Source organism: Trachurus japonicus, chromosome 6, assembly GCF_045865225.1.
Source record: "Trachurus japonicus isolate A0001 chromosome 6, Traja_1.0".
Lineage (NCBI taxonomy): Eukaryota > Metazoa > Chordata > Actinopteri > Carangiformes > Carangidae > Trachurus > Trachurus japonicus.
The window spans coordinates 28,122,448-28,147,242 of NC_140912.1; the positions used below are offsets into that span (position 1 = coordinate 28,122,448).

The 24,795-nt window shown below is 42.4% G+C and overlaps 1 protein-coding gene across 2 annotated transcripts in view; it reads left to right on the plus strand.

Moving 5' to 3' along the window:
- The window catches only part of lrrk2 (leucine-rich repeat kinase 2), a 46,746-nt gene that overhangs the window by 18,006 nt on the left and 3,945 nt on the right, over positions 1-24,795 (plus strand). For both annotated transcript variants that reach the window (XM_085780120.1, XM_085780121.1), the window contains exons 16-44: positions 262-401; positions 1,159-1,287; positions 1,834-2,004; positions 3,787-4,051; positions 4,651-4,839; positions 5,845-5,960; positions 6,097-6,169; positions 6,641-6,837; positions 7,560-7,810; positions 9,540-9,688; positions 9,902-9,995; positions 10,338-10,524; positions 10,639-10,820; positions 11,862-12,082; positions 13,209-13,336; positions 13,440-13,661; positions 14,777-14,978; positions 15,664-15,752; positions 16,265-16,452; positions 16,870-17,024; positions 17,114-17,260; positions 18,453-18,644; positions 19,630-19,776; positions 19,912-20,024; positions 20,132-20,322; positions 21,206-21,366; positions 21,716-21,886; positions 22,368-22,468; positions 23,811-24,223. In XM_085780120.1, coding sequence (XP_085636246.1) covers positions 262-401; positions 1,159-1,287; positions 1,834-2,004; positions 3,787-4,051; positions 4,651-4,839; positions 5,845-5,960; positions 6,097-6,169; positions 6,641-6,837; positions 7,560-7,810; positions 9,540-9,688; positions 9,902-9,995; positions 10,338-10,524; positions 10,639-10,820; positions 11,862-12,082; positions 13,209-13,336; positions 13,440-13,661; positions 14,777-14,978; positions 15,664-15,752; positions 16,265-16,452; positions 16,870-17,024; positions 17,114-17,260; positions 18,453-18,644; positions 19,630-19,776; positions 19,912-20,024; positions 20,132-20,322; positions 21,206-21,366; positions 21,716-21,886; positions 22,368-22,468; positions 23,811-24,223 — 4,984 coding nt within the window. The remainder of the gene's footprint in view (positions 1-261; positions 402-1,158; positions 1,288-1,833; positions 2,005-3,786; positions 4,052-4,650; positions 4,840-5,844; positions 5,961-6,096; positions 6,170-6,640; positions 6,838-7,559; positions 7,811-9,539; positions 9,689-9,901; positions 9,996-10,337; positions 10,525-10,638; positions 10,821-11,861; positions 12,083-13,208; positions 13,337-13,439; positions 13,662-14,776; positions 14,979-15,663; positions 15,753-16,264; positions 16,453-16,869; positions 17,025-17,113; positions 17,261-18,452; positions 18,645-19,629; positions 19,777-19,911; positions 20,025-20,131; positions 20,323-21,205; positions 21,367-21,715; positions 21,887-22,367; positions 22,469-23,810; positions 24,224-24,795) is intronic.

Genomic DNA, 24,795 nt, shown 5'->3' on the forward strand with positions numbered 1-24,795 from the left:
CAGTATAAGCAATTGTCGGTAATGGCCCTTTAACAGCCCAGAGGCTAAATGAACACAAATTAGATTGTATTATTGCATTGTGGGCAACACAGGGACAGTTTGTCTTGTTATTAACACGACAGCCGCTCCCTCGGGGGTCAGTCTGTAAAACCAGGTTTAGGTCGATGAAGAAGATGATTATTATTATTATTTATCTGTTCCATTCAACGTGTTTGTATATCGGACCTTGTGCTTTCACTAACTTTCCCCAACGTGCTGCAGAGATACACTACTGGGGACTGACCCTGCTCAACTACCTCGTATCCAAGAAGAAGCTGTCGAGGATGATCGTGCCTGTTCTGGCCTCCGTGGTGGTGGTCACCCTCGTCCAGTACAGAGAGGACTCTGAGATGCTCCTCAAGGTGACCGGCCGCTACTTCTTTCTGCTTTAATGCTTTAATATGTCACGCCTACCCTGACATGTCCCTTGGTCAAGATGCTGTTGCAGTTTGAGGATGCAGTTTTAGGCCCAACACAACACATCCACATCCACATCCCACTTCCTGTCAAACACCTGCATCTTCTTACCTGACATGATGGGAAAATGATGCTTGTTTAGTCAATGAGACGAATCATTCATAACGACTGTAGGCTACATGTGATATTTGTTTTGAATTAGGTAAATTAACCTGAAATTACGTGACCTCGTATCTGTTTGTTCTTTTGTTTGTTCTTCACCTCATGTTCTCATGGTGTGATGAAATGTTCATAAGTGAGATGAGTTGGATGAGTAGATAAGAGACTTAAACTCAGAGAAATGAAATTGCTTGCAAGTTACTTACATATTAAAGCAAAGTAACTCACTACAACGTTTAAAATGTTGTAATTCTAACGCACGTTACACCAAAAACAGTTGTGCACAGTGTATTGTCACTCCCACATCGTGTAGTTTTGCTTCAGTCTCATCATCTTACATGTTCTCACACATGGTCTCCCCACTTTCTGACTGACTAACAGGTTCGGCACCGTCTCTGTCTCCTGTAACTCACAGCTCTGTTCTAATATAAGATGTTAATGTGATTGATGGGGAGCTCCAGTTTGTTGGATGCAGATTGTATTGTTTTATTATCATGAGCTATTTAAATAAAACTGACCCGTCTCTGGTGGTGTGTGCTGCAGTGTTTTCAGGTGGCTCTCAGGATGCTGGATGCTTGTTCAGGAGCAGCTGCTGAGCTGCAGAGAGAAGACTTTGACAGGCACATCTTCCAACAACTCAGGGATGAAGGTCCAGACCAGAGCAGCAACCCGGTGAGTCAGACCACCGCCGTGAGCGGAGCCAGACGTCTGTGCTGACCTGAAATCCAAGACATAGATTTGAAAGTGTGATCTCAGGCTTTCTGCTGGTGTTGTTTGTGTTCATTGCAATGAGTTTTGGGATATTTTGGGCCATGAAGAAGATCCCATTGGATTGCATCCTCTTGTTGCATCGCTTTGATAAAATCTTTAGTCTTCAAGTGCAGCCTCAGAAGGATTCAGCCCCAGAACTGGGATAATGATTGAGGGCTGTATAAATATGTTTTTTTCTGTGATGCAACTACAAATGTCAGGAATTTCAGTCATGTTTAAACAGAAGTGGCTTTGTACGCACACACAGCCCCCACTGAAAGGACCATGTAGTTCCCAAACGATTGCACAGGACACAACAGACATTTTTTCGAATACTTTTTAAATTGAGCATGAAGTTCTTAGAAAATCTCCTGCTGAAAAGATTGGGGAAGTTCAGAGTAATTTAATAAACAGAGTTGTGTGGGACCATTTTAGTCGTCCTTGACCTCTGCTCCCTCGCTCCCTCAGCTGCGGAAGTCTGTGTGCCTGGCTCTGTCTAAGATGTGGAGCGACTCGGAGCTACACTACAGGATGTTAGAAAAGGCCTGTAAGGACGGAAACACCACGATGGCCGAGTGTCTGATCGAGATGGGAGCCGACATCAACAAGAAGACGAAGACGGAGTCTCTCATCTACCAGGTGGGATTATCACGATACACGAAGGCGGGATTAGGGATGTGACGAACTCAGCAGGTCACATGTGAAGTTGTTCGACCCACAGATATTTGATCTTATTTGTCAATAGTTTTTAACATTTTAAAGTTGTCGTAAAGTAACAGTTATGTAAGATAAGATAAGATAAGAGGCCTTGTCACTGCCTTAAAATACAATGAAATTGCAACCACCCATCACAGTGGTATTCTGGCATACATACTTACAATCATCACACATCATAGAAGCAGGAAACAGAAAAACACTCTTCAACATAAAAACAAGAAACAAGGTAGGTTAAAAGAAGATAAGGAAACAAACACAACATGGCAGGTTACATGGGGTAAAGTGCTTGTAAGTGGTGGTATATGTATATGAGTGTAGTTTTAAATATAGTGTCAATAATCAATAGAGAAATGTGAGTATATTTCCCCGAGACCCCCTGATTTTTATTGAATGAAGCCAAACCTACAGATCTGTACCTTCAAAGTTATCTTTATTGTCCCTGTTGGGAAATTGATTTGCAGACAGGATGTCCAAAACACATAAAAACATCCAATACCCATAAATACACATAAAACACCACAGAACAATCAACTGTTAAGAAAAACAGCACATATAGAGCTCCGGGAGCTGACGTCACGCTGACGTCACGCAGCCCCGAAACTTACAGCGACGCCATTTTGGCAGGAATCAGCAGATTTTCGTAGAGTAGATACAGGGGAGAGCCGGGTGCGGAACGAGAGTAACAAAGCGATTTTCTCCGAGCCCATACAAGTTTTACATGTATAACTTTGTCAGCATGTAGTATGACCCAACAGAACTGCTAAACATATTGAGGATACGTCTTACTTTGACCGAGTTACGTTCAAGAACCAGCCGTTTTCAGTGACAGAAAAAATCACTCGTAATTTTTTTCGATCGATCAGCTGTGTTTACTGTTTCAGGTGTCATAGTTATGATGGTTAGACGGATAAATTAGTCCTCTAACACACCCTAAAGCTTGACATGTCAGGGTTTTTCAGTATAGAAGCAACTAGAAGGGTAAGTGTCGTATCATCCCAGTTAATGCAGTGTAGCATGGCTAACGTTAGCTCATAGCTGTCTGGGGTGCTATGGGGTGCCGGCCGGGAGCTCTCCCTGGTGCTGATCAGCCCACGGCGGATGCGGCGGTGCGCTGGGACCGGCTCTGGGTCAGCGTGGAAAGGCTGGAGGCGAAGGAGACTCACATCTTATATGTGTTTGCCTCTGTCTTTCCTGCTTGTGTCATTTTGTGGAGCACAAAGAGCATAAAGCCGGCTTTTGTATGCTTGTAGAGTAGTTGATCAGGTAGCTGTGTCCGGATACTGCAGGTCTAGGACGTCCTGTTCTGCGAAAATATTTTTGAAAAGCACCCCGAGGGCATTATAAGGGTCGGTAATATTTAATCCATTTAGTTTTTTTTATATTAAGTCCAATGTGTTGGAATTAAAGTGAGATCATGTGAACTCAGACCGCTTCGGCGCTTACAGTCAATGCTTCGGAGCTGGCCAGTTTCCTGCCAAAATGGCCGCTCGAACGCTGGAGGTCACGTGGGGTCCGGAGCTCTATAGCAACATCTTTATAAACATGATGAACTGTCCTGTTGGAGAATAAAAAAAGATCAAAAATCAAAAACAGAACAGAAGTTAACCATAAAACTATTGTGATTCAGTCCACCTCCTGACGGACTCATCAGTACTGAGAATAAACATTAACATCCCCGTGTTGACGTGTGCGTTGTGTCTGCAGGTGTGTGAGAGGGGCGGGCCTCTGGAGCTGGTGGAGCTGCTGCTCAGCCGAGGAGCACACGAGCAGCATCTCCGCAAGGCTCTGGCGGTGAGCGTGAAGCGGGGCGACGGGCCCACGGTCATCCAGCTGCTGGGCCGACTGGGTCTGGACCTCAACAACAGCTCCCTGTGCCTGGGGGGCTTCAGACTGGGTCGCCTGGACGCCGCCTGGCTCAGCCCCCTGCTGGCCGAAAGAGGAAGAGCACACAGTCTCCGTTATAACAACAGTGAGGAAGAGTCTATGCTTTTCTCTGTTTTATTCCATTCCACGTTCATTATGTTTTGATTTTAACTTAAAGATCCCATTATGCTCTTTTTACTCAATTTCACTCAGCTGTCAGACGTCCAGCTAAACTGTATTCGAAATGTATTGCCCCAAACTGATCCGTGGTCCTGAATGTCGGCTGTCTAAAAGCTCAAATGAGCTCTACTGAGAACAAGCTGTTTCTGTGCCTGCACCTTTAAGTAACATGGTTACTGTACACAGCAAAGATTATTGCCACTTTATGACTTAAAATTGGTCGGTATTTCTTGCTGTATACTGTAGCCATAGAAATAGACGTGGTAGGCGTTTTATCGCGCTGAGGGGCCGGCCTCACTCCCGTCGTGACATCACCACAGGAGCTAAGTCTGAACAGCCTATATAAGCACCGTTTTATCAGGCAGTGGGGCTGCAGAGTCGATGCAGGACCCGTTTGCTTTCCTCATTCTAGGAGTTGGTAGGCTCAGGGAGGATCAGTTTATGTAAGTAGAGACCAGAAAAAACCTGTTTTTCATAATATGGGACCTTTAAAGGTGAACCATGTTCTTGTTTTTTTTCTTTCAGGTAAAGGTATGAGTCTGGCCAGGTACATTCAATCCCTCCAGAAGTCCAAGAGCGTCAGCGGCACCCCCAGGTCGGTGGGCGACCCCTGTCTGACCTCTGGCTACATCTCCGACGAGAGCGACGACTCCAGCTTCAGCTTTGTCTCCATGGACGACAGCCTGCTCTTCAACGACGACATGGAGAGCGATGGTGAAGTATCAGACTCATCAGACACATGCGTTCTTTTCTTTTTTTTTTTTTGCTTTTTTTCAAGAACAAAGTTACAATAACAAACTGACACAACATAATCAAATCAGGGGAAAATTCAATGTCCACAAGGTGGCAAAGTAAAAATAAAATGAACTCACAGTGACAGGACAATAGAAAGTGGAAAAATAAATAGAAAAATTAACAATAATAATGACAGTAATAGATGAATAAATAAATAAAGTACATTATACAATAATCAAAGATACTGAGATAGACATAGTGTAGCATGTGCTGTCAGATTTTCCCAATAAATTAAAAATGGTGGCCATATTTTGTAAAAGGTCTTACTTCTTGACACGTGTGTTCATTCATTAATATCAGGAAGTAAAGTTCATAGCACAGTCTCGGGGGGGTTGTTAATCTCAGACAGTTTGAGTCTATAGAATGAAGTGGAACCGACACTTTATTAGATTTACACACTAGAATCACAGTAGGTTTGTTCAGACAGCAATTTAATTCTATTACAGGCTGAACTTCTCAGACTGTAGTCGTATTGTAACACCCCCTCACTGTCCCCTTGTCTTCTCAGAAGCATCATATACTCTCACATTGTGCATTTTTTCAGAGAGTCACATTGATTAGTTATAGATGTTTTGACTTGGCATTAGTCTCAGTTCATTCTGCCTCAGAGTTGTGATGCGACATTAGTGACTCATCTGTTCGTTTTGCATGTGACCTTTTCTTTTCTTTTCTTTTCCTTTTTTTTAAATTAATAAAAAAAAAAGAGCATCTGTAGGCCGGCTATCCGACATGACACTAATGTGACTCTGTGCTCTTTCCTCTGTCTATAAATGAGTTCTTCCTCCTTTTAGTTGAGCCTCCACAAACAAAAAAAACTTATTTTCTTAATATTAATGGGCTTTATTTAAATCAAAACTCTTAGGCCTGACTATAATATGGCTGAATATTAACCATTTGTTCTCTTGTGCGTTTTTCCTTTTGCAGGCAGTGATTCACTGTCTGGTGTTCTGTCTCCAAAACCTCACAATAACTCCACAGAGGAGCTGAGGGGGGGCTCCTTTAAGAGGAAGCAGGGGCGACGCAGACATGCCAGTGCAGAGGTAAAAACTATTTATTATTATTAAGCACTTAAAGCTTGTGTGATGCTGTTTTCTTGTGTATTTTAGAATAGATTGAATTACATTGTAGTTTTTAATGTTGTTGTTGTTGTTTCTCTCTGTCTCTCTGTATTTGCAGAGTGGTCAGACTGAGTGTGAGCACGGTGAGTCTCTACACAGGAGATACGGGAGGACTAACTCCGCCCACAAAGGTAACTGCATTAGCTTTTGATTCGGTTCAGCTTTTTTCCCATTTGTCTTTCAAACAAAAACCTTTCTTTTTTTTTTTGTGAAGTGAGTGAACTTGAAAAATGTTCAAATGTTATTAATCTGCCTCTGAACCTGGAGCTGCTTCAAATACACACAGTTATAGACGAGGACGGAAGACGTGTGCCACAGAATCTTTCACACTTTTTTTAATAGACTCTATCACTTCTTTATTCTCCATGGAAAAGATGATTTAATCCATTACCGGTGGGACAAGGCTAAAAATTAGGATTGAGAGACATTTTTTAAAATCCTTTTAACCAAACACTGTCTACTGACGTCATGTTTCTGCACTTGTTAAATTGATTTTCACAGTATTTTGTACCATCCAGTGGCAAAACCCCTGACCTATGACCGTCTGTAAATCAGATCAGATTGTACCTAATGATTTGCCTCCTGTGGCTCGTCCTCCTCAGTGCTGGGCTCTGGTGAAAGCTCCGCCGCTCTGCCCAAAGAGCGGGAGAGGATCCGCCTGCTGGACCTGTCGGGGAACGAGCTGGACTCTGTGTCCTGTCTGATGGACGACGGCTTCGTGCAGCAGCAGCTGAGCCACGTCCTCCGCCTCGACCTGAGCCACAACAGTCTGCTGGAGTTTCCCTCAGAGCTCTGCCAGGTACCGGCTCTGACCTGTGCCGAATCACTGTCATCGCTGTTTATAAAATCACGCACATTTGAAATTTATGGATTTGGTTAAAAAGTTTAAAACAGCACAGATAATGGACAAAGGAAGAAATAATCTACTGCCAAAAAATATGTTCACAGAAAGAGACAGAGGCATTAATCTAAGGGGGAAAAAAATAAAAAGACCAATAATGAAAAGCATGTGCATATTAAGCAATGCAAACAAACCTAAATATATTTAAAAAGAGGTATCAAAAATTATTTCAAAATAGGTATATGGAAGATGAGGGATAAAAATAAATTGCTAAACATGGGATATTATAAGTTCGTATGGATATTTATCTAGTATATATATGTTATTCATTTGAATGGATGTGGTATATGTTTATTTATATGGATATTTATGTAGTATACAGTATATCTGTATTGATATGGATATTTATGTAGTATATGTATATAGATGATGTTTATAGATATATATGTATAAACCATGAGTAGAAAGTGGTGGTAATTTAAAAAAAGTGCATACTTTTTCCTACTTCTTTTTCGAACTTGTGTATATTATGATTTGTTGATAATTATATTTCTTTTTTTCATTTTAGACACGTTCATTCAAAATCAATTCATTCATTATTCATTCATTCATTCATTCATTCATTCAAAAAGAAATACACATTGAAGCTTTTTTTTGTTTGTTTGTTTGTGACCTGGCAGGGTTTGTACAGTCTGACTCGACTGGACCTGCAGAGCAACCAGCTACAGTCGCTGCCGGTGGAGCTGCTGTCTCTGCCCTCGCTCAGCATGCTCAACGTCTCCCGTAACTGCGTGGGTCCCCTGCTGACCTTTGACCCCGCAGTCACCTGCCCGACGCTGCGCCAGCTCAACTTGTCCTTCAACAAAATCACCACGTTTCCTCACGAGCTGGGCCGCGCCGTGGATCAGCTGGAGGAGCTGTTCATGGAAGGGTAGGCTGCCGGGAAAACGCTGCACTGCAACAAAACTTAAATATTTAAAGGTTGAATATGATTATAAAAGGCTTCATTGAAAACAAATGCACACGACCGGGAGGAGGCTAAGCAAAACAGCGGCGAAGTGACGGCTATTGGCTGGTATGATGTAAACAGGAAGTCCTTGTCGAACCCGTCAAATTTTCTTGAATTAATTAATTCAGAATAAATATAAATTGTTATGGAAAAGCAATACTTGTATTCTGCACCCCTCTAAACGCATATTCACATCATCAAGGACAGTTATATACCGCTAATATGTAGTACGTAGTAGTAGTAGTAGTAAGACAGGAAGTGGATGCCCTCACATTTATGTCACTTTCGTTGTTTTGATGTGTTTGTTGCTATGACACCAATAAAACCCCACGTATAATGAGATTTTCCCTGGATTTTGCATTGAAGGAGGAGGGAAATGTGGAAAATTGTGAAATTCGATTTATTTCAGTCCATTGCACAACAGAGAGTCAGCCATGTCTGCTGTGGTTACAGTGAATCGGCTGAATCAGGTCAATGCATAAATGACCTACAGTATACCATGACTCTTGCAGCCACTGACCTGAATTACAGTGATATTATGTTACTGGCTGCCGAAGGTCAAAACCATAGTAACATTATTTTATTTTCTCTTTATGTATCTTAGATGTCTCTAATAGAAACACGTAGTACACACAGCTGCACCAGTGCTGCACAATCCTTTGTTCAACATTTGATAGTTGATAGTTCAACATTTTGCCAAATTGGCCCATTGCCATAATCCCTATAGTCTTAGCAGTAGGTTCGTATTTTTAGGAGTAGGTTCGTTACCTTTAATTATCGGTGCAAGCTATTTTTAGAACGGCGGAGCAGAGCCGCAAGCTGCTCAGAGCTACGCTACGGAGGCTCATGGGATTTCTTGGTTTCCCTCATCAAACTCATCAAATACACAATTCAACAACTCCAAAATGCTCTCGTGGACAAGTTGTGACCTGCACATTCACCACGCTATGAGATAATAACAGAACGTTACCAGACAGAGTTGTTTTAGAGGTAAATTCATGCAAAACCGCTGATGCGCGTTGCCTTCAGGGACAGTTTTGCAGCAAGCAGTCTCTGCATTTACCTCGGAAACAACTCCTTCTCGTAACGTTTTCGTAACGTCTCGTAATGTATTTCTTTTTGGAGTTCATATGTAAAGGCTATACTCGCTCGCCATCAGAGAGCGACTCCTCCAGCTGAACTCATACAGTCATAACAGGCCCATGATGCTCCTTCTCGGCCACAGTGTTTTTTAGATGGACGTCGTCTGTCGATGTCGCCCCTGCACACATGGTGATCTCAGTCGGTCCGGTCTGTTCTGGTCTGTGGTTCCCAGATGGTGGAACAAGTGTCTCCCTCTGTTTCTGCAAGAATCTCTTCAGGCTTTAGAGTTTAATGTCACTCACACTGAAGTCACTGGTTCTTGGCCAACCTTTCCAACACATCTCATTATTATATTATTATATATCCTGAGACAATTAGACACGTCAGACTAAAATCAGTATCTCCTCTGCAGTTTCTCGTTTCCCTCCTCAAATTCTTGCATATTATTTTCTTTTTCCTTTTCCTATTTGTCATGTCGAATCAGGTTTTTCACACACCATGATAATTCACAACAACCGTGCTTCCATCATTTTAACTCCGGAAACGTTTCTCTTGTCCCTCTTTTCAGCAACAGCATAACCGAGCTGTGCACCCCCCTGTGTCTGCCCGAGATCAAGCTGCTCGACGTGAGTAAGAACAGCGCGGAGAACATTTCCCCAGACTTCCTGAGCGGCTGTCCCAAACTGGAAACCTTCAGCGCCTCCATGAACCAAATCTGTGAGTGAGAGCTTTGTGCCTTCCTTTTCTCCCCGCTATATGCTCGGCTGTTATTTAATTTTTTTCAAAGTTTAATTTGAAAACACTCTGAGGAAAAAATATTTTTGTCAATCAGGTCAGTCCGGGTCGTATTTGAAGTATGTGATCACACAGAAAAAAGAGGAATCTTGTCTCAAAATAGATAAAAATAGAAATCTCTGCACCTCTCTCCAGGTTCCCTGTCTCATCTGCCATCTAAGATCACCACACTGAAACTAGCCAACAACAGTTTCACGTATGTTTCTGAGGCCATACTTGATCTGCCAAAGTAAGTCAGATTCTCAGCTACTCTTCTCCATGTCTGTGTATTTCAATATACAAGTGTGTGAAACTATTGTACTATAGAAATGTATTTATCTTAATAATTACCTGGGTTTGGTCTTATCTGACGTTATTGGGGTTAATTATTTTGCTATTGTACCCAGCTACAACCTCCTGGAAATTATTTGGTGACATAATGGCATACAAATTCAGAATTATGAAAACAAATGATTAATTGCACGATTTAATTACATACACATCTATTTACTCAAATGCCACAAATTATTTGAATTTTTTTTTTTACCGAGAAGTCTGGAATAATGTGTGAACTTGTTTTTCATCCGTCCAGTTTGAGGTCAGTGGACATGAGAACCAACAACATCGCAGTTCTTCCCGGCCCGCGGTTCTGGGCGTCCAGCAACCTGAGGGAGCTGATGTTCAGTCAGAACTGCATCGCGTCTGTGGATCTGAGCGGACCAGTACACAAGTGGACCAGACTGGAGAAACTCCACCTGAGCGGCAACCGGCTCAGTGAGGTACAGCTCAGCCCAGAGCACTAGATGAGAACCGAGACACTGGAAGCTGGAATTTCAGGTTAATCGCTATAACGACGAGCTGTGACGCGGTGTCGTTTTTTTTTTTACACCCAGGTTCCTCCGCAGATCGGCCTGTTGGAAGGTCTGACCTCTCTGGACCTGAGCCACAACACCAACCTGCGCTCCTTCCCCGATGAGATGGGGAAGCTGAGCCGACTGTGGGACCTGCCTCTGGACGGCCTCAAGCTCCAGCTGGACCTCAAGCTCATCGGCAGCAAGACCAAAGACATCGTCAGGTCAGGAGCTTCACTCGCTGCATTCACATTCATGTTTTCATATATCCATTCATTCTTTTGTAAAGAGAAAGGAGTTTGCTTTTGGTCATAAAAAAGACTCATATTAATGTGGATGAATCTATGTTACCCACTTGTTAATTGGTCAATTTTTGATAAATATATCGTTTTGTCTTTATAGTTATTTTGATATTACTATTTAGTGGTCGACTCGCCCAGCATTTCCAACTTTCGGTTTCCCGGACACTGCCCAGCGGGTCATGGGAATAACACCGCCGAATAGCCGGTTGGCATCGTTTATGGTTGGAACTATGACGGTATCTGATCATCTTCAAACCTCCGACTTTCGTTCTTGATTAATGAAAACATTTTTGGCAAATGCTTTCGCTTTCGTCCATCTTGCGCCAGTCCAAGAATTTCACCGTGCGTGCAGAGGCTCATGGGAAATGTAGTTTGAAAACACTCCGCTTTCCGAAACTCCTCGTAGTCACTTTAAATGATTCATCTTAATTTAGTGCATGAATAACATCAGATTTACATGGATTTCATTGCTTGATTGCTTGGTTTTCGTCTGAAGTATATTGTATATTTTCTTTATTTAGATTTTTAAATCAGATTTTATTTTATTTTCATAACAACAACCATGCATATAACCATACATCAATAAGTAGTGGAGCTAGGGGAGGAAAAAAAAGAAAGAAAACGAAAATGAAGTAAAGTAGAAAATGAAGAGAAAAGAATAAAAGAAGACAATACCACGAACAAAAATAAAGCAAAAGACAGAAAATAACAACAATATGTGTCTTTGAACATGTTAAGAAATATTTTTTATGTTTCCCCTCTGGATAATTTCATTTAGATCCTGAGGCAGGTAATAAAAATAAAAAATGTCGTAATTTCCTTTTAACTCGGCACTTAAAAATGTCTTTGTACTACTGAGTTCTAGTGGGAGGTTTCTCACAGATCCAATTAAATAATCTCACTCATTCTTGAAGTTGTAGAAGAAGACATTGAGTTAAGTCTCCGCCTTCCTCTGCGCTGCAGGTTCCTGCAGCAGCGGCTGAAGAAGGCGGTGCCGTACCACAGGATGAAGCTCATCGTGGTGGGGAACGCCGGTAGCGGGAAAACCACCCTGATCCATCAGCTGATGAAGCTGAAACGCTCCCAGGTGAACTCCAAGAAGGCCGCGGTCGGCATCGACGTCAGGGACTGGGCCATCAGGGAGCGGGACAGGAAGATGGTGCTGAACGTCTGGGACTTCTCAGGTCGGTCCGCGAGCACAGAGCAGCTGGATACGCACACGTCTTAGTTAGGAACTGACAAGTAGCACAGCGGTAGTGTTTTAGTCTAGTCTTTGTGTCAAACTGTCATTTTAGTTTTTATTAGTTTTAGTCACTTTTTTGTCTAGTCGAGTTTTAGTCGACTAAAACTGAGCATTTTAGTCAGAATAACCCATGACTATAGTCTAGTTTTAGTCAATGATTTTCATCTCTTTCTAGTAATATAATTCTATTTAACCCAGTCAATATAGTATACTTACCTAGTATAGTATAGACTGCACCAAATGTTTCTTTTAGTCAAACCCATTTCACAATTCAAACATGGTGATCTTATTATTATTATATTATTGTTACCTTCAAGAAAACATCCACTCCAGACATGGAAGATGCTGCTCAACATATTTATTTTCAGTTTCCACACATTATATTTACCAGATATTTTGCAGAAACCCACTTTACATGCTCTCTCTCTCTCTCTCTCTCTCTCTCACACAAATAAAATACACATACATGCTAGTCACACACGTTTGTCTCGTTTGACGATCACCGACTGCCTGGCCATCGGTCCATTTCTTTGTTTCCTAAACTGTGGTTAATGGTTAATTTAGGAAGTGACATCGCTGCCTAGGAAACAGAAATACTGCAAAATAATAATAATAATAATAATAATAATAATAATAACATGACTTATTTCGTTATTTCGTCTTGTGTCGTTTTGGCGACATGACGAGACATTTTAGCAGAGTTTTTATTTTGTAACCACATTTCGTTACATTTTTTTTCGTCAACAATATTGCATTATATATTTCATTATAGTCCTTGTCACATGACCACCTTTTATGTTGCGTCTCGTCTCGTTTTCATCATGTGATAAAGGTTTGTTCGTTGACGAAAGCAACACTACACAGCGGCTTTAAAAATATCAAGTCAGGCGTGTTGCAGGTGCAGGTGCATCCACATCCTCTCATTGCTCCTTCCACACCACAGGTTGCAACTGCAGAGGTAGCTTAAGCAAAGCGAGAGTAAATCTAAATAAAAGCAATGCATGTTGTGTAGATTTTGTTTTTAATTCATATAATTTAATAGTTTGACTTGTATCTTCTCTGTCCAGGTGGAGAGGAGTACAGCGGCTCCCACCCTCACTTCCTGACGTCCAGAGCGCTGTACCTGGTGGTTTACAACCTCAGCAAAGGAGCCAGTCAGGTGGACGCCCTCAAACCCTGGCTCTTCAACATCAAAGTAGGTCCTGGACCAGGTTTCATCCAGACCGCCTTCAGGCCTTCAGAGACCCTAACTTTGAATACTGATACTCTGTGTGTGTGGTTTTCCACCTGTCCTCCAGGCCGTGGCTCCGCTCTCGCCCGTCATCCTGGTGGGGACGCACACCGACGTGAGCGACGAGCAGCAGCTTCACTCCTGCCTGAACAAGATCACAGAGGAGCTGCTGAACCACCAGGGCTTCCCCACCATCACCAACTACAACCACATGGTGTCCGTCTGCGAGGACTCGGACGCCCTGGCCCGACTCCGCAAGGCCATCGCCAACGAGGTCACCAGCTTCAAGGTGAGAGGAAACGAGGAGCGGGTGAGATACGCTGAATCCAACAAAAAATGCTATGAATTTTATTCAAATTACATTCAGTGGGGGCGGTGTTTAGCTCAGTAGAGCACCCGCCCCATGTGTTGAGGCTATATTCCTCACTGACCCCGTTTCGAATCCCGCACCGAGCGGCCCTATCCTGCATGTCATTCCCCCCTTCTCTGCCTCCCATTTCCTGACTCTCTCTCAACTGTCCTGTACATTAAAGGAACAACGAGGAGTTTTGGAAAAGCGAAGCGTTTTCACACTACATTTACTATGAGCCTCCGCGCGCACCGTGAAATTCTTTGACCGGCGCAAGACAGACTCATGTTTTCATTCATCAAGAATTAAAGTCAGAGGTTCGAAGACGATCACATACCGTCGTAGTTCCGACCATAAACGGCGATTCGTCTGCGTTATTCTCATGACTCGCCACGAAACCGAAAGTAAGGAAACGCTGGTCGGCTCGATCAGCATTTCTGCCACCACTAATAATAACAAAATAACGATAGAGACAAAACGATATATTTATCGAAAATGGGCCCATTAACAAGTGTGGGTAGCGGAGATTCATCCTCATTAATATGAGACTTTTTTCTGAGAGCAGAATTTTTCGTTCTGCCGATGGAGAAACTCCTCGTTGTCCCTTTTAAAGGCCAAAAAGCCCCCAAAATATACTGGGAAAAAAAAAAATTTACATTCAGTGAAGTTGTCTGCCACTTTAATTTGCCTTATACTTATAATACTGCTATAATTTATTTATTTTTATTAGAGCTATTTACTTATTTAATTTATTCACTCATTTATTTTGTCATTTCTTCTTTCTATTTATCTAAATAATTTGATAATCTTTGTCCTTATATCATTTCGATGTGTGCCTTTGTCATGTCTTTTTTCCTTTTTCACTTGTTCATACTATTTGATGATGTATTATCTAATGATAAATAAAGTTTAAAAAAAAAAAGAGAGAAATGGGTGAGATGTTTCCTTCCTTCCTTCCTTCCTTCCTTCCTTCCTTCCTTCCTTCCTTCCTTCCTTCCTTCCTTCCTTCCTTCCTTCCTTTACGTCCTCGCTCACCACCTCTCTCCTCCCGGCAGATCCAGGGTCAGCCCGTGATGGGCCAGCTGGTTCCCGACAGCTACGTGGAGCTGGAGCGCCGGGTTCTGGTGGAACGGGCCCGGGTTCCCTCGGAGTTCCCCGTCCTCCGGCACCAGCAGCTGCTGCAGCTCATCCAGGAGAGTCAGCTGCAGCTGGAGGAGGCCGAGCTGCCGCACGCCGTCCACTTCCTCAGTGAAGCCGGTGAGTCCACGTCACAGCGACTTCACTTTATGCCACACAGGCCTGAAACTGCTTTTTAAACATCAACCTTCATTTGTACAGATTTCTCCATCGCTGATAGTAGAAGAAGTTATAATACGTATTTAACTATTCCATAGCAGACTGGCAGATTCCAGGTGTGTTTTATGCTTTAAGGGCATTTCCAGTCGTAATCAATGTTTACCTCAGCTGTCAGGTCACCTATGATCCGTTCATTTCATAAAAAGGAACTGAAAGGAACAATGCAGAAGCCACAGTAAGTCCAAATTTTGATTTAATTTAATTGTAAAGCGTGTTTTAAAATCTAAATAATGGTCAAAAGGACGTTACTTGCGACCACAGAACAATTTTAAAATTAGTCCGGAGCCCATTAATGAACATAGAGTCTTGATCAAAAACGAATATAAACGTCCACACGCTGCAGTTGGGAGTGTGGATGGTATGAAATGAAGTGATCATAGGTGACCTGATATCTGACTGGAAATGGCCTTTATCAACCTTCATTTGTACGGAGCATTTCTCCGTCGGTGATAGTAGAAGAAGTTATAATACATGTTTAACTATTCTATAGCAGACTGGCAGATTCCAGGTGTGTTTTATGCTTCAAGTATAATTTCTGCCTTTTTCATCATTAAATTCACTCATGCCTGTGTTTTTGTCTCTGCAGGGGTTCTGCTGCACTTCGATGACCCTGCACTTCAGCTCCAAGACCTTTACTTCATCGACCCACAGTGGCTCTGCAACATCATCTCCCAGGTAACTGCATCCCTTTCTTCATTATAACTGCACGTTACCCCTTACAATGTGTTTTGTTTTATTTATTTATTATATAGGTTTTTAGTTTATAGGTTATTTATTTTCTTTTTTTTAATCTTTTTTATCTCACTAGTTCTGAGAAACACTTTTTGTTCTCTGTGTTTTTAACATGTAGAATGACAAATAAAGAGTCTGAGTCTGATCCTCACACACATAGTATAAAAGGCATCCACACAGTGAGAAATGGCTTTTTTTTTCAGTGGAACCTCTTTTAGTAGCGACACAACTTTGTTTAGTTTTTATTATTTCTTTCTTCAGCTGAGGTTTAAGGCTGACTTTCAAATCGTATTTGTATTTGTAAGGTGCTGCCTTCCCCACACACACATCCTAAATTCAGAAATGCCTGTTAACTGTCTCACCAAGATCTGATCACTTCTAAAATGGGCACAGGATGTTTTCCAACATAAAAGACCTGTACTCAGATACGTAGCTGTTCTTCTGTGTGTGTGCAGAAGCTGACGTTGAAGAGCTGCGGCCTCTGGGAGCATCCCAAAGGAGTTGTCCAGCGCTCGATGGTGGAAAAGTTCCTGTTTGACACCAAATGTTTCCCGAAGAGCCACCTGACGCAGTTCTTCAAGCTGCTGGAGAAGTTCCAGATCGCTCTGCCGTTCGGAGACGACCAGCTGCTCGTGCCCAGCAAGTATGTTCAGATTCCTAGCTGGAGATTTTATTTCTCCAGGATCAGGTTTAGTCTAGTTTAGCTTAGTTTAGTTTAGTTTAGTTTAGTTTAGGAGAGGTGGAAGCCAAAAAAGGCTTATGAAAATACCTCCCCTATGTAAAAACAACAATGGTTGTCTTAAGACTCAGAAAAAATGATAATACAAAAATTCATTAAATTAAAAAAAACAAAAAACAATTTACATACAAAATGAAAGATAAAGATTCACCGATCAAATAAAGTGCTACAAGTCTTTGTTAAAAGAAAAAAAAAAATCAGTTGTTTTTTGTACAATGACGGTGTAGATATTGTTTGTAGTGATGCAGGTAGATTTTGTAGAGATCCAATGATGCAGCAGTTCACATATGATATCTAACTGCTTTGCCCTCTCTTGTGAAGTTTGTCCAAACACCGGCCGGTGATCGAGCTGCCTCACAGCGAGAACTCAGAGGTTATCGTGCGTCTGTATGAGATGCCGTACTTCCCCATGGACTACTGGTCCCGGCAGATCAGCCGCCTCCTGGAGGTGTCGTCGTACCTGCTCGGTGGAAGAGGTAAAAACACAGGGAGACGCACTCACACACTGGTTCATCAGTGCTGTTCTGACCCAGCCTGACTGTTTGTTGTGTCGTCTGCTCTCCAGAGAAAGTAATGAGACCGAACCGAATCTACTGGAGGAGAGGCATCTACCTGAGCTGGTCCCCCGAGGCGTACTGTCTGGTGGAGGCCGCCTCGGTGGAGGAGAACCCCTCCAGCTTCGTCAGGATAACAGTTCCCTCCTCACGGAAAGGTGCTGCAGCTTTCCCCCAAAACCTCAGTCATACCGTGAAACACAAAATACTGTAAATGCCCAGGCGTTTATTTGCTTAAATCACTCAAATCAACAGGCGTTTATTTGGGACCTGCATTTTTTTTAATGTATTTATTTATTTGTTTATTTCGGGCATGTCAATTAAATCATCATCATCACACTTCATCTTAGTTCAAATAATACAATACACATGGCCGAAAGGGAAAGCGGGAGAAGCAAAAGCTTATCTAGTCCCGCCCTTTAGTAATAGTGTGTCTCCATTCAAACTAAACCCAGTTATATCTAGTTTTTTTTTTTTTTTTGAGGGAATGAAGTAACTACTACTACTACTACTACTACTACTACTACTACTAATACTAAGGTAGCCTAACTTAATAAGCGTACGAGTACAGTAAATTGTTTATGCTACTTTTAAAAGGAGTAATAAGTAATTTAAAACGAGGAGCGAGCCGAGATGAGCCGACACTGTGCAGCCCCAGGACAGGTGCTGGAGTGCGGATGAGAGGAGTAGATGGACAGACCGGGCAGGAGCAACCAAACCAGAGGCGTCTTGACTCGTTGGTCCTCAGCCGTCTTTAATGTCTCGAGACACCGTTTTCAACTCGTTTAAGGTTATTTGTTTGTGTTTAGGCATAGGCTATATTTGCGCAGAATATTTTTTGGCAACCAGAAGAACAATGTTTGACCTGGCGTTCATTTGGGATGGGCATTTAAAGCAGAAGTAAGCGGAATGTTTGTGTTAATATAAGTCTTAAATAGTTATATCTTCCGACGGCAATCACTTACGTATATAGAGTGTTTGGTCTGAAACACGGGTCTGTCAGTCACTCTGCTCTGTTGTAAGCTGAGGAGAAAACTTTCCTTGTATCCTACAACCTTTATCCAATGAGGAGAGAGAACGGCATAAAGGGGCGGTCCGTTCTGTGTGTGCAGCCAAGGGATGCGCGTGAATGTGGTGACGTAGGGACGAGGGCGGGGACTGCTAACTCCATCGGCTGACAAGAAGTTAGCCAAAACGACCGGATCGCTTACTTCTGCTTTAATACAAAAAAATGTTGCTACACCCGGCGGCAAATTGGGAGTCGGCCATTATTTGAAGTTTTACCTGTTCGTGCTGATCTGTTGTCTGTGACGTCTCACCTCTCGTCTCCCTCCGCCCCTCCTCCCTCAGGCCGGATGCTGATGGGTCAGGTTGTGGATCACGTGGACTCGCTGCTGGAGGAGTGGTTTCCCGGCCTGCTCAACACCGACATGCACGGCAGCGGCGAGGCTCTGCTGAAGAGGTGGGCGCTGTACAGCTTCGAGGACGGACAGGAGTGGAACAAGATCCTGCTGGAGGATCTCTTCCCGTACTTCGACAATGGTACAGAAAATCACACTGTTAGATCAACATCTGTGTTTCTGGTTTAACCAGGTGAAAAATTAATTGATGCTTGATGTTTTTCATTAACCGAAACTTTCCATATTAGTGTTTTTATTATTAATAACTTTTATTTATATAGCACCTTTAAAAACACAAGTTTACATAGTTTTTTTGTTTTTCTTTTACATATACTGTATATATATGTTATATTTTGATATTGATAAGTAATATTAACAATAATTATCAGAGGATAATACGATAAAAAGGACAAGGGGTAGGATCATATATGTTTTTTACTCCTTCCTACTCCCTTTCAAGCATGTTAAGACTATTGATGAATATAACTTATGAATTCTATTTGTTTTCTATTACTATTTGTTTTGTTTTTGTCTTTTTATTTCTGTGTTTTATGTTGTTGTTTGTTTTGTCTTCTGTCAGTCTCTTTTAAACCACCTTACATGTTCGAAATAAAGGTTTAAATAAATAAATAGATACAACATACCATATAGGAGACAAGTTACAAACAAGTGCCATAAAACCATAAGAAAATGGACCACCCAAGCCACAACGCAGTTAATACAGAAAACCCAACAACAATTTGAGACCAAGAGGACTCAAATTAAAATGCAGGATGCAGTTGATTAGATAAAATAAAGGGGGGTATACTTACATGATAAAAGGAGATAAGAGGAGATACAATAAGATAAGAAAAATGGGAGAAAAGAGTTACAACAGAAGAAGGCGTAAAGGTGAAACTTATAACATAAAAAAGAGTAAAACTGTGAGATAAAGTTGGGCAATATTGAAGGGCGTGATAGTGAATCTAAAAGTAGAGAGGGAAACTAAACCAACTAGGAGAATAAGGGAATAAAAGTGATAGGAAATAAAAGGAAAACAATAAGAAGATGATAAAAAGAAGATTATAAAACATAAAAGCATGTCTGTAAAAAATGCTATATAGTTATTGGTTGGTTTATTCTTGTAGATTTCCTGCTGGTGGATCCGGAGGACTCGCGCTACACGCTGCCCATCTCTCAGATCGCCCCCGACCTGGTGCTGAGCGACCAGCCGGCTGGAACCATCCTGGACAGCGAGGAGCTGGATGTGGACATGTCGCTGGAAAACAGACTTGGTGAGGTCTTTTCATTCATTACCATCTATTTTAATTGCCAATGCTTTTCTTAAAAGATCAGGATGTTGTATTTTATTTTCTTATTTAGCTGTTCTCATGTGTATAAGTACTGTACTGTTCTACGTGTGGTTGCAGGGGACGGCGGCTTTGGAACCGTTTATCGAGGCGTCTACAAAAACGAAGAAGTAGCAGTGAAGATATTCAACAAACACGCATCTGAGCTTTACATCTACAGACTCCTCAGACAGGTGCTGCTTTACAGACGTAACAGACTACGATATTCTGTACAGTCGCTGTGTCCTGGACAGCACTTTTACAACCAAAGTGTCCTTTTTCTTTTTGTTTTGTTTCTCAGGAGCTGGCGGTGCTGGGGCGCCTCCGTCACCCCAGCCTGGTCGGCCTGCTGGCGGCCGGCTCGGCTCCTCAGGTCCTGGTGATGGAGCTGGCCATGCGCGGCTCGCTGGACTCTCTGTTTCAACATGAGAACGGCAGCCTGAACCGGAAGCTGCAGCACAGGATCGCCCTGCACGTGGCCGACGGACTCAGGTAGAAAGTTACAGAAGAATCAACATCAGGTTCCTGGTTCTTTGTCGCCCTGTTTTCGGTTCATCTTCTCAATCTTTGGGGGTTTGCACACACAAAACAATAAGAGATGTAAAATAAAATCTAGAAAAAATGAATAACTTAAGTCATCATCAGTATTAAAGGGATAGTTCAACATTTTTGCAAATTCCCTATAGTCATAGCAGTAGGTTCATTACCTTCAATTATCGTTGCATGTTGTTTTGAGATCCACGGGGCAGAGACGTGAGCTGCTCAGTGAATACAATGGAGGTGAACGGTACAGGTCCCCTGTCCCTCATCAAACTCCTCAAATACACAATCCAACAATTTCAAAACGCTCTGGTGGACAAGTTGTGACCTGCAAAATTATGTAACATTACGAGACGGAATTGTTTTAGAGGTAAATGCAGCCGGAACTACATTCCAGACACAAAAAACATTTCAAAAGCGAAAGTAGTATGCTGAGTATTTGCTTTGTGTGTCGTAATGTTACATAATGTTACATAATGTTACATGATTGTTTCATAGCGTGGTGAATATGCAGGTCACAACTTGTCCACCAAAGTGTTTTGGAGTTGTTGGATTGTGTATTTGATGAGTTTGTTGAGGGATAGGGAACCTGTACCATTCACCTCCATTGTGTTCACTGAGCAGCTCACTTCTCTGCCCCGCGGATCTCAAAACAACATGCACCGATAATTAAAGGTAACAAACCTACTGCTATGACTATAGGGATTATGGCAATGGGCGAATTTGCAAAAAAAGTTTAACTATCCCTTTAAGACTTTGTTCATACTCTCCGTTCATACTTTAAAAATGTGGATAACATGGTCACAGCCATTGATGGATGTGTGTGCGTGATCAGGTACCTTCACTCGTCCATGATCATCTATCGGGATCTGAAGCCCCACAACGTCCTCCTGTTCAACCTGAAGACCGACTCCGAGATCATCGCCAAGATCACGGACTACGGCATCGCTCAGTACTGCTGCAGCATGGGAGTGAGGAGCTCGGAGGGAACTCCAGGTCAGATGGCTCCTCACCGCTCACACACTGAAGCTGTTTACCATGCACTGCAAAAACTTTTTTCCAAGAATATTTGTCTTATTTCTTGTCAAAATGTCTCATTTCTAGTCAAAACTAATCTCTTTACACTTAAAATAAGACTCATCACCTAAAAATTTACTTGTTTTTAGATCATTTCCACTTATTTCAAACAAATTTTCACTTGAAATAAGTAGAAAAATCTGCCAGTGAAAGCAAGTTTTTTGTGCTTGTAATAAGAAAGAAAAACTTGCTCCACTATCAGTCTGTACCAGTAAAGTTCCAGCCTAAATGTGAAGCTGTCATTAATTCATCGCTGTGCATCACGCAGGTTTCCGAGCGCCGGAGGTCGCCCGGGGCAACGTGATCTACAACCAGCAGGCCGACATGTTCTCGTTCGGCCTCCTGCTCTACGACCTCCTGACCTGTGGCGAGCGCATCTCCGACGGCATGAAGTTCCCCAGCGAGTTCGACGAGATCGCGGTGCAGGGGAAACTGCCAGGTAACGTCACCGAGGAGGAGGAAACATGAGCTTCACTCGCTGCCTCTAGGTGGCATCATTAACAACGAATCATTATCATTATTAAACAAATTAGTCAATAAATTTGTTGCAGCTCATAATGGAAATGTTAGGCTTGTCTATTGCTTTGTTTACACTTTCGGTTTTTGTATTTTTGTAATGCAGCAATCAATTTAGGAATGACGACAAATCTCCTAAATTGTGACGTTTGTCCCATCTGCTTTGTTTTATTTCAGGGAATGTGCCTTTAACTATGATGTCACAGCCATTCTTTAAACCTGAACTCTAGATAGAAGATGTAAAAAAAAAACCCTGATTCAGATTTTCTGAGTATTTGATTTTTTTTTTTAGATAAGACCAGAAGATAATAATAAAAATCAATTTCAACGATATTCAACCGCCACAGAGTTACAGATGAGACCTTTTCATAACTCCGTTATAACGCAAGTTTTTCACTTCACAGATCCAGTGAAACACTACGGCTGCCCTCCATGGCCGGGCTTCCAGTCGCTGATGAAGGACTGTCTGAGGGAAAGACCACAGGACCGACCCACGTCTGCTCAGGTCAGAACCTGGAGTCAATCAATCAATCAACCAATTTTATTGAATATGTCAAAAATAAAAACAAAACAAACAACAACAACAATAAATAAGAGCGTATTAATAATCATCATCTCAAATGAAGATACCTGTCATGTTCAAAAGGGGTAAGAAGAAGTTGAAAGCTTTTCTAGTCCTACCCCCTTGTACTTATACTACTATATACAGTATAATACTAATAGAAAATAAACATTGAATTTACGGCCATCAGTCCATGTTATCTCAGTCAATACAAACAAATCAACTAATTTGATCAGAACAAGAACAACGTACCGTATTTTCCGGACTATAAGTCGCGTTTTTTTTCTAGTTTGGCTGGCCATGCGACCTATATTCAGAAGCGACTTATATATATATATAGAAAATAAAAAAAAACCTACGCTATGACCACAAGAGGGAAGCAAGGCTTTTATTTCTAAATCCCTCCTCATTCAGTAGCTCATCTTCATCTTCCTCACGTGCTGTTCTCCTCGCTGCGCTGTCTGACCTGTCTCCGTTGCGCTGTAGGACTTCACTACCAGTCAATTCAGAGTATTTTCACAGCGTGTTCTGCGGCCTGTCTTCGGTCTCTGCTCCGGTCCCGACCGGGCTCCGGACACGGAGCAGAGACCCAGGTCCGACAGTGCAAGCCTGTCCCTCTCTGAAGCAGAGGAGAGGTCGGGTTCACTCCCGTCCGTCTTCACAGACAGTCCACAAAGAGTTTCTGATCACAGGGTTTCCCGCAGCCCCCCCCCCCCCCCGTCGGACGATCGCCTTCATTCATCTCCGCATCCTCTCCGCATCCTCACACACACACACACACACACCACAGAGAGGCGCGCATGCATAACAGCAGCGCGCGCTATAGGTGCCGGCCTTTCGTGTAAACAAAGCCCCGGCCATTATATGATACCCGGCTATTAATTAAATGTTTGAAAAATAAATGCGACTTATAAACCGGTGCGACTTATATATGTTTTTTTCCTCTTCATGACGTATTTTTAGGCAGATGCGACTAATACTCCAGTGCGACATATAGTCCGGAAAATACGGTAGTCAAAATGAATACGCCAGACGGTTCATACAGTCCACAAAATATAAGAACAGAACCAGAAAAAAACAAAAACAAAAACACCAGTCCATCTCATAAACACTGTCTGTGTTCAGACTATTTCTTTCGTTTTCAGTGAGAACAATGGAAAGGTATGAGGAAGCAGAGCGGCGTGGAGACGAGCTGTAGACGGACAGGAATGCAGAGATACACATGATCAGAGTGTGACTCGTAGTACCAGAGTCTTATTCCTGCCGCGTGTGTGTGTGTGTGCAGGTGTTCGACCGGCTGAACTCAGGGGAGATGCTGTGTCTGATGAGGGAGCTGCTGGTTCCCAGGGCGCTCAACGCCGAGTGCCTGGCGGTGACCTCGGCCAGCGGCGACGGCCCCTCCCCCGGCCACAGAGCCTGGCTGGGAGGGGGCAGCGGCGTCAGCAGCCAGAGGGTCGGCACCGTCACGGCCGTGGACCTGGACACCAACACGCGCACCACGCAGGAGGTGGACACCAGCCCCGTCCTGTGTCTGGTGACCGTCCAGATCCCCAACGAGCCCTGTGATTGGCTGGTGGCGGGCACCCAGTCCGGCTCCTTGGTGGCCATCAGCACCCAGGACGTGACCACGTGGCACCACCTGCAGAGCGTCCCGGATGCCGTCACCTCGCTCTACTTCCACGTGCACCCTCGTCGAACGTGAGTAAAGATCCACTTTGATTTAGATCATTTCTTCTTTTTTTTTGTCATTTACTTTTTTATTGATTTTTGATTTTGTATACAAACAAACAAACAAACAATGAACATGAAGACCTATATTGATTGATTGAAATGTTTATTTCGAATATGTAATTAAAAAAGACAATAAGACAAAACATTTAAACATGAGATATAGAAATACATATTTGAAAAGGAGTGAGAAGAAGTAAAACCTCTCCTTAAATAATGAATAACTAGTACCTAAACCTGTCCTATGTTACAAAAACAGACCTATAGACGAGTGCAAAAATATCAGGGGGAAAGTAAAAAACGTACATAAAGAGACTTGTAAACACCTCCAGTCAAGAAAATAAGCAATACAAGTAAAAAAGGGTAAAGACAAAAATAAATAAATAAAAGTATTAATAATAGTCAAATCAGAGATTATATTAGATTAGATTAGATAAGGATAGATAGATAGATAGATAGATAGATAGATAGATAGATAGATAGATAGATAGATAGATAGATAGATAGATAGATAGATAGATGTTAAAAACAACATTGTAAGT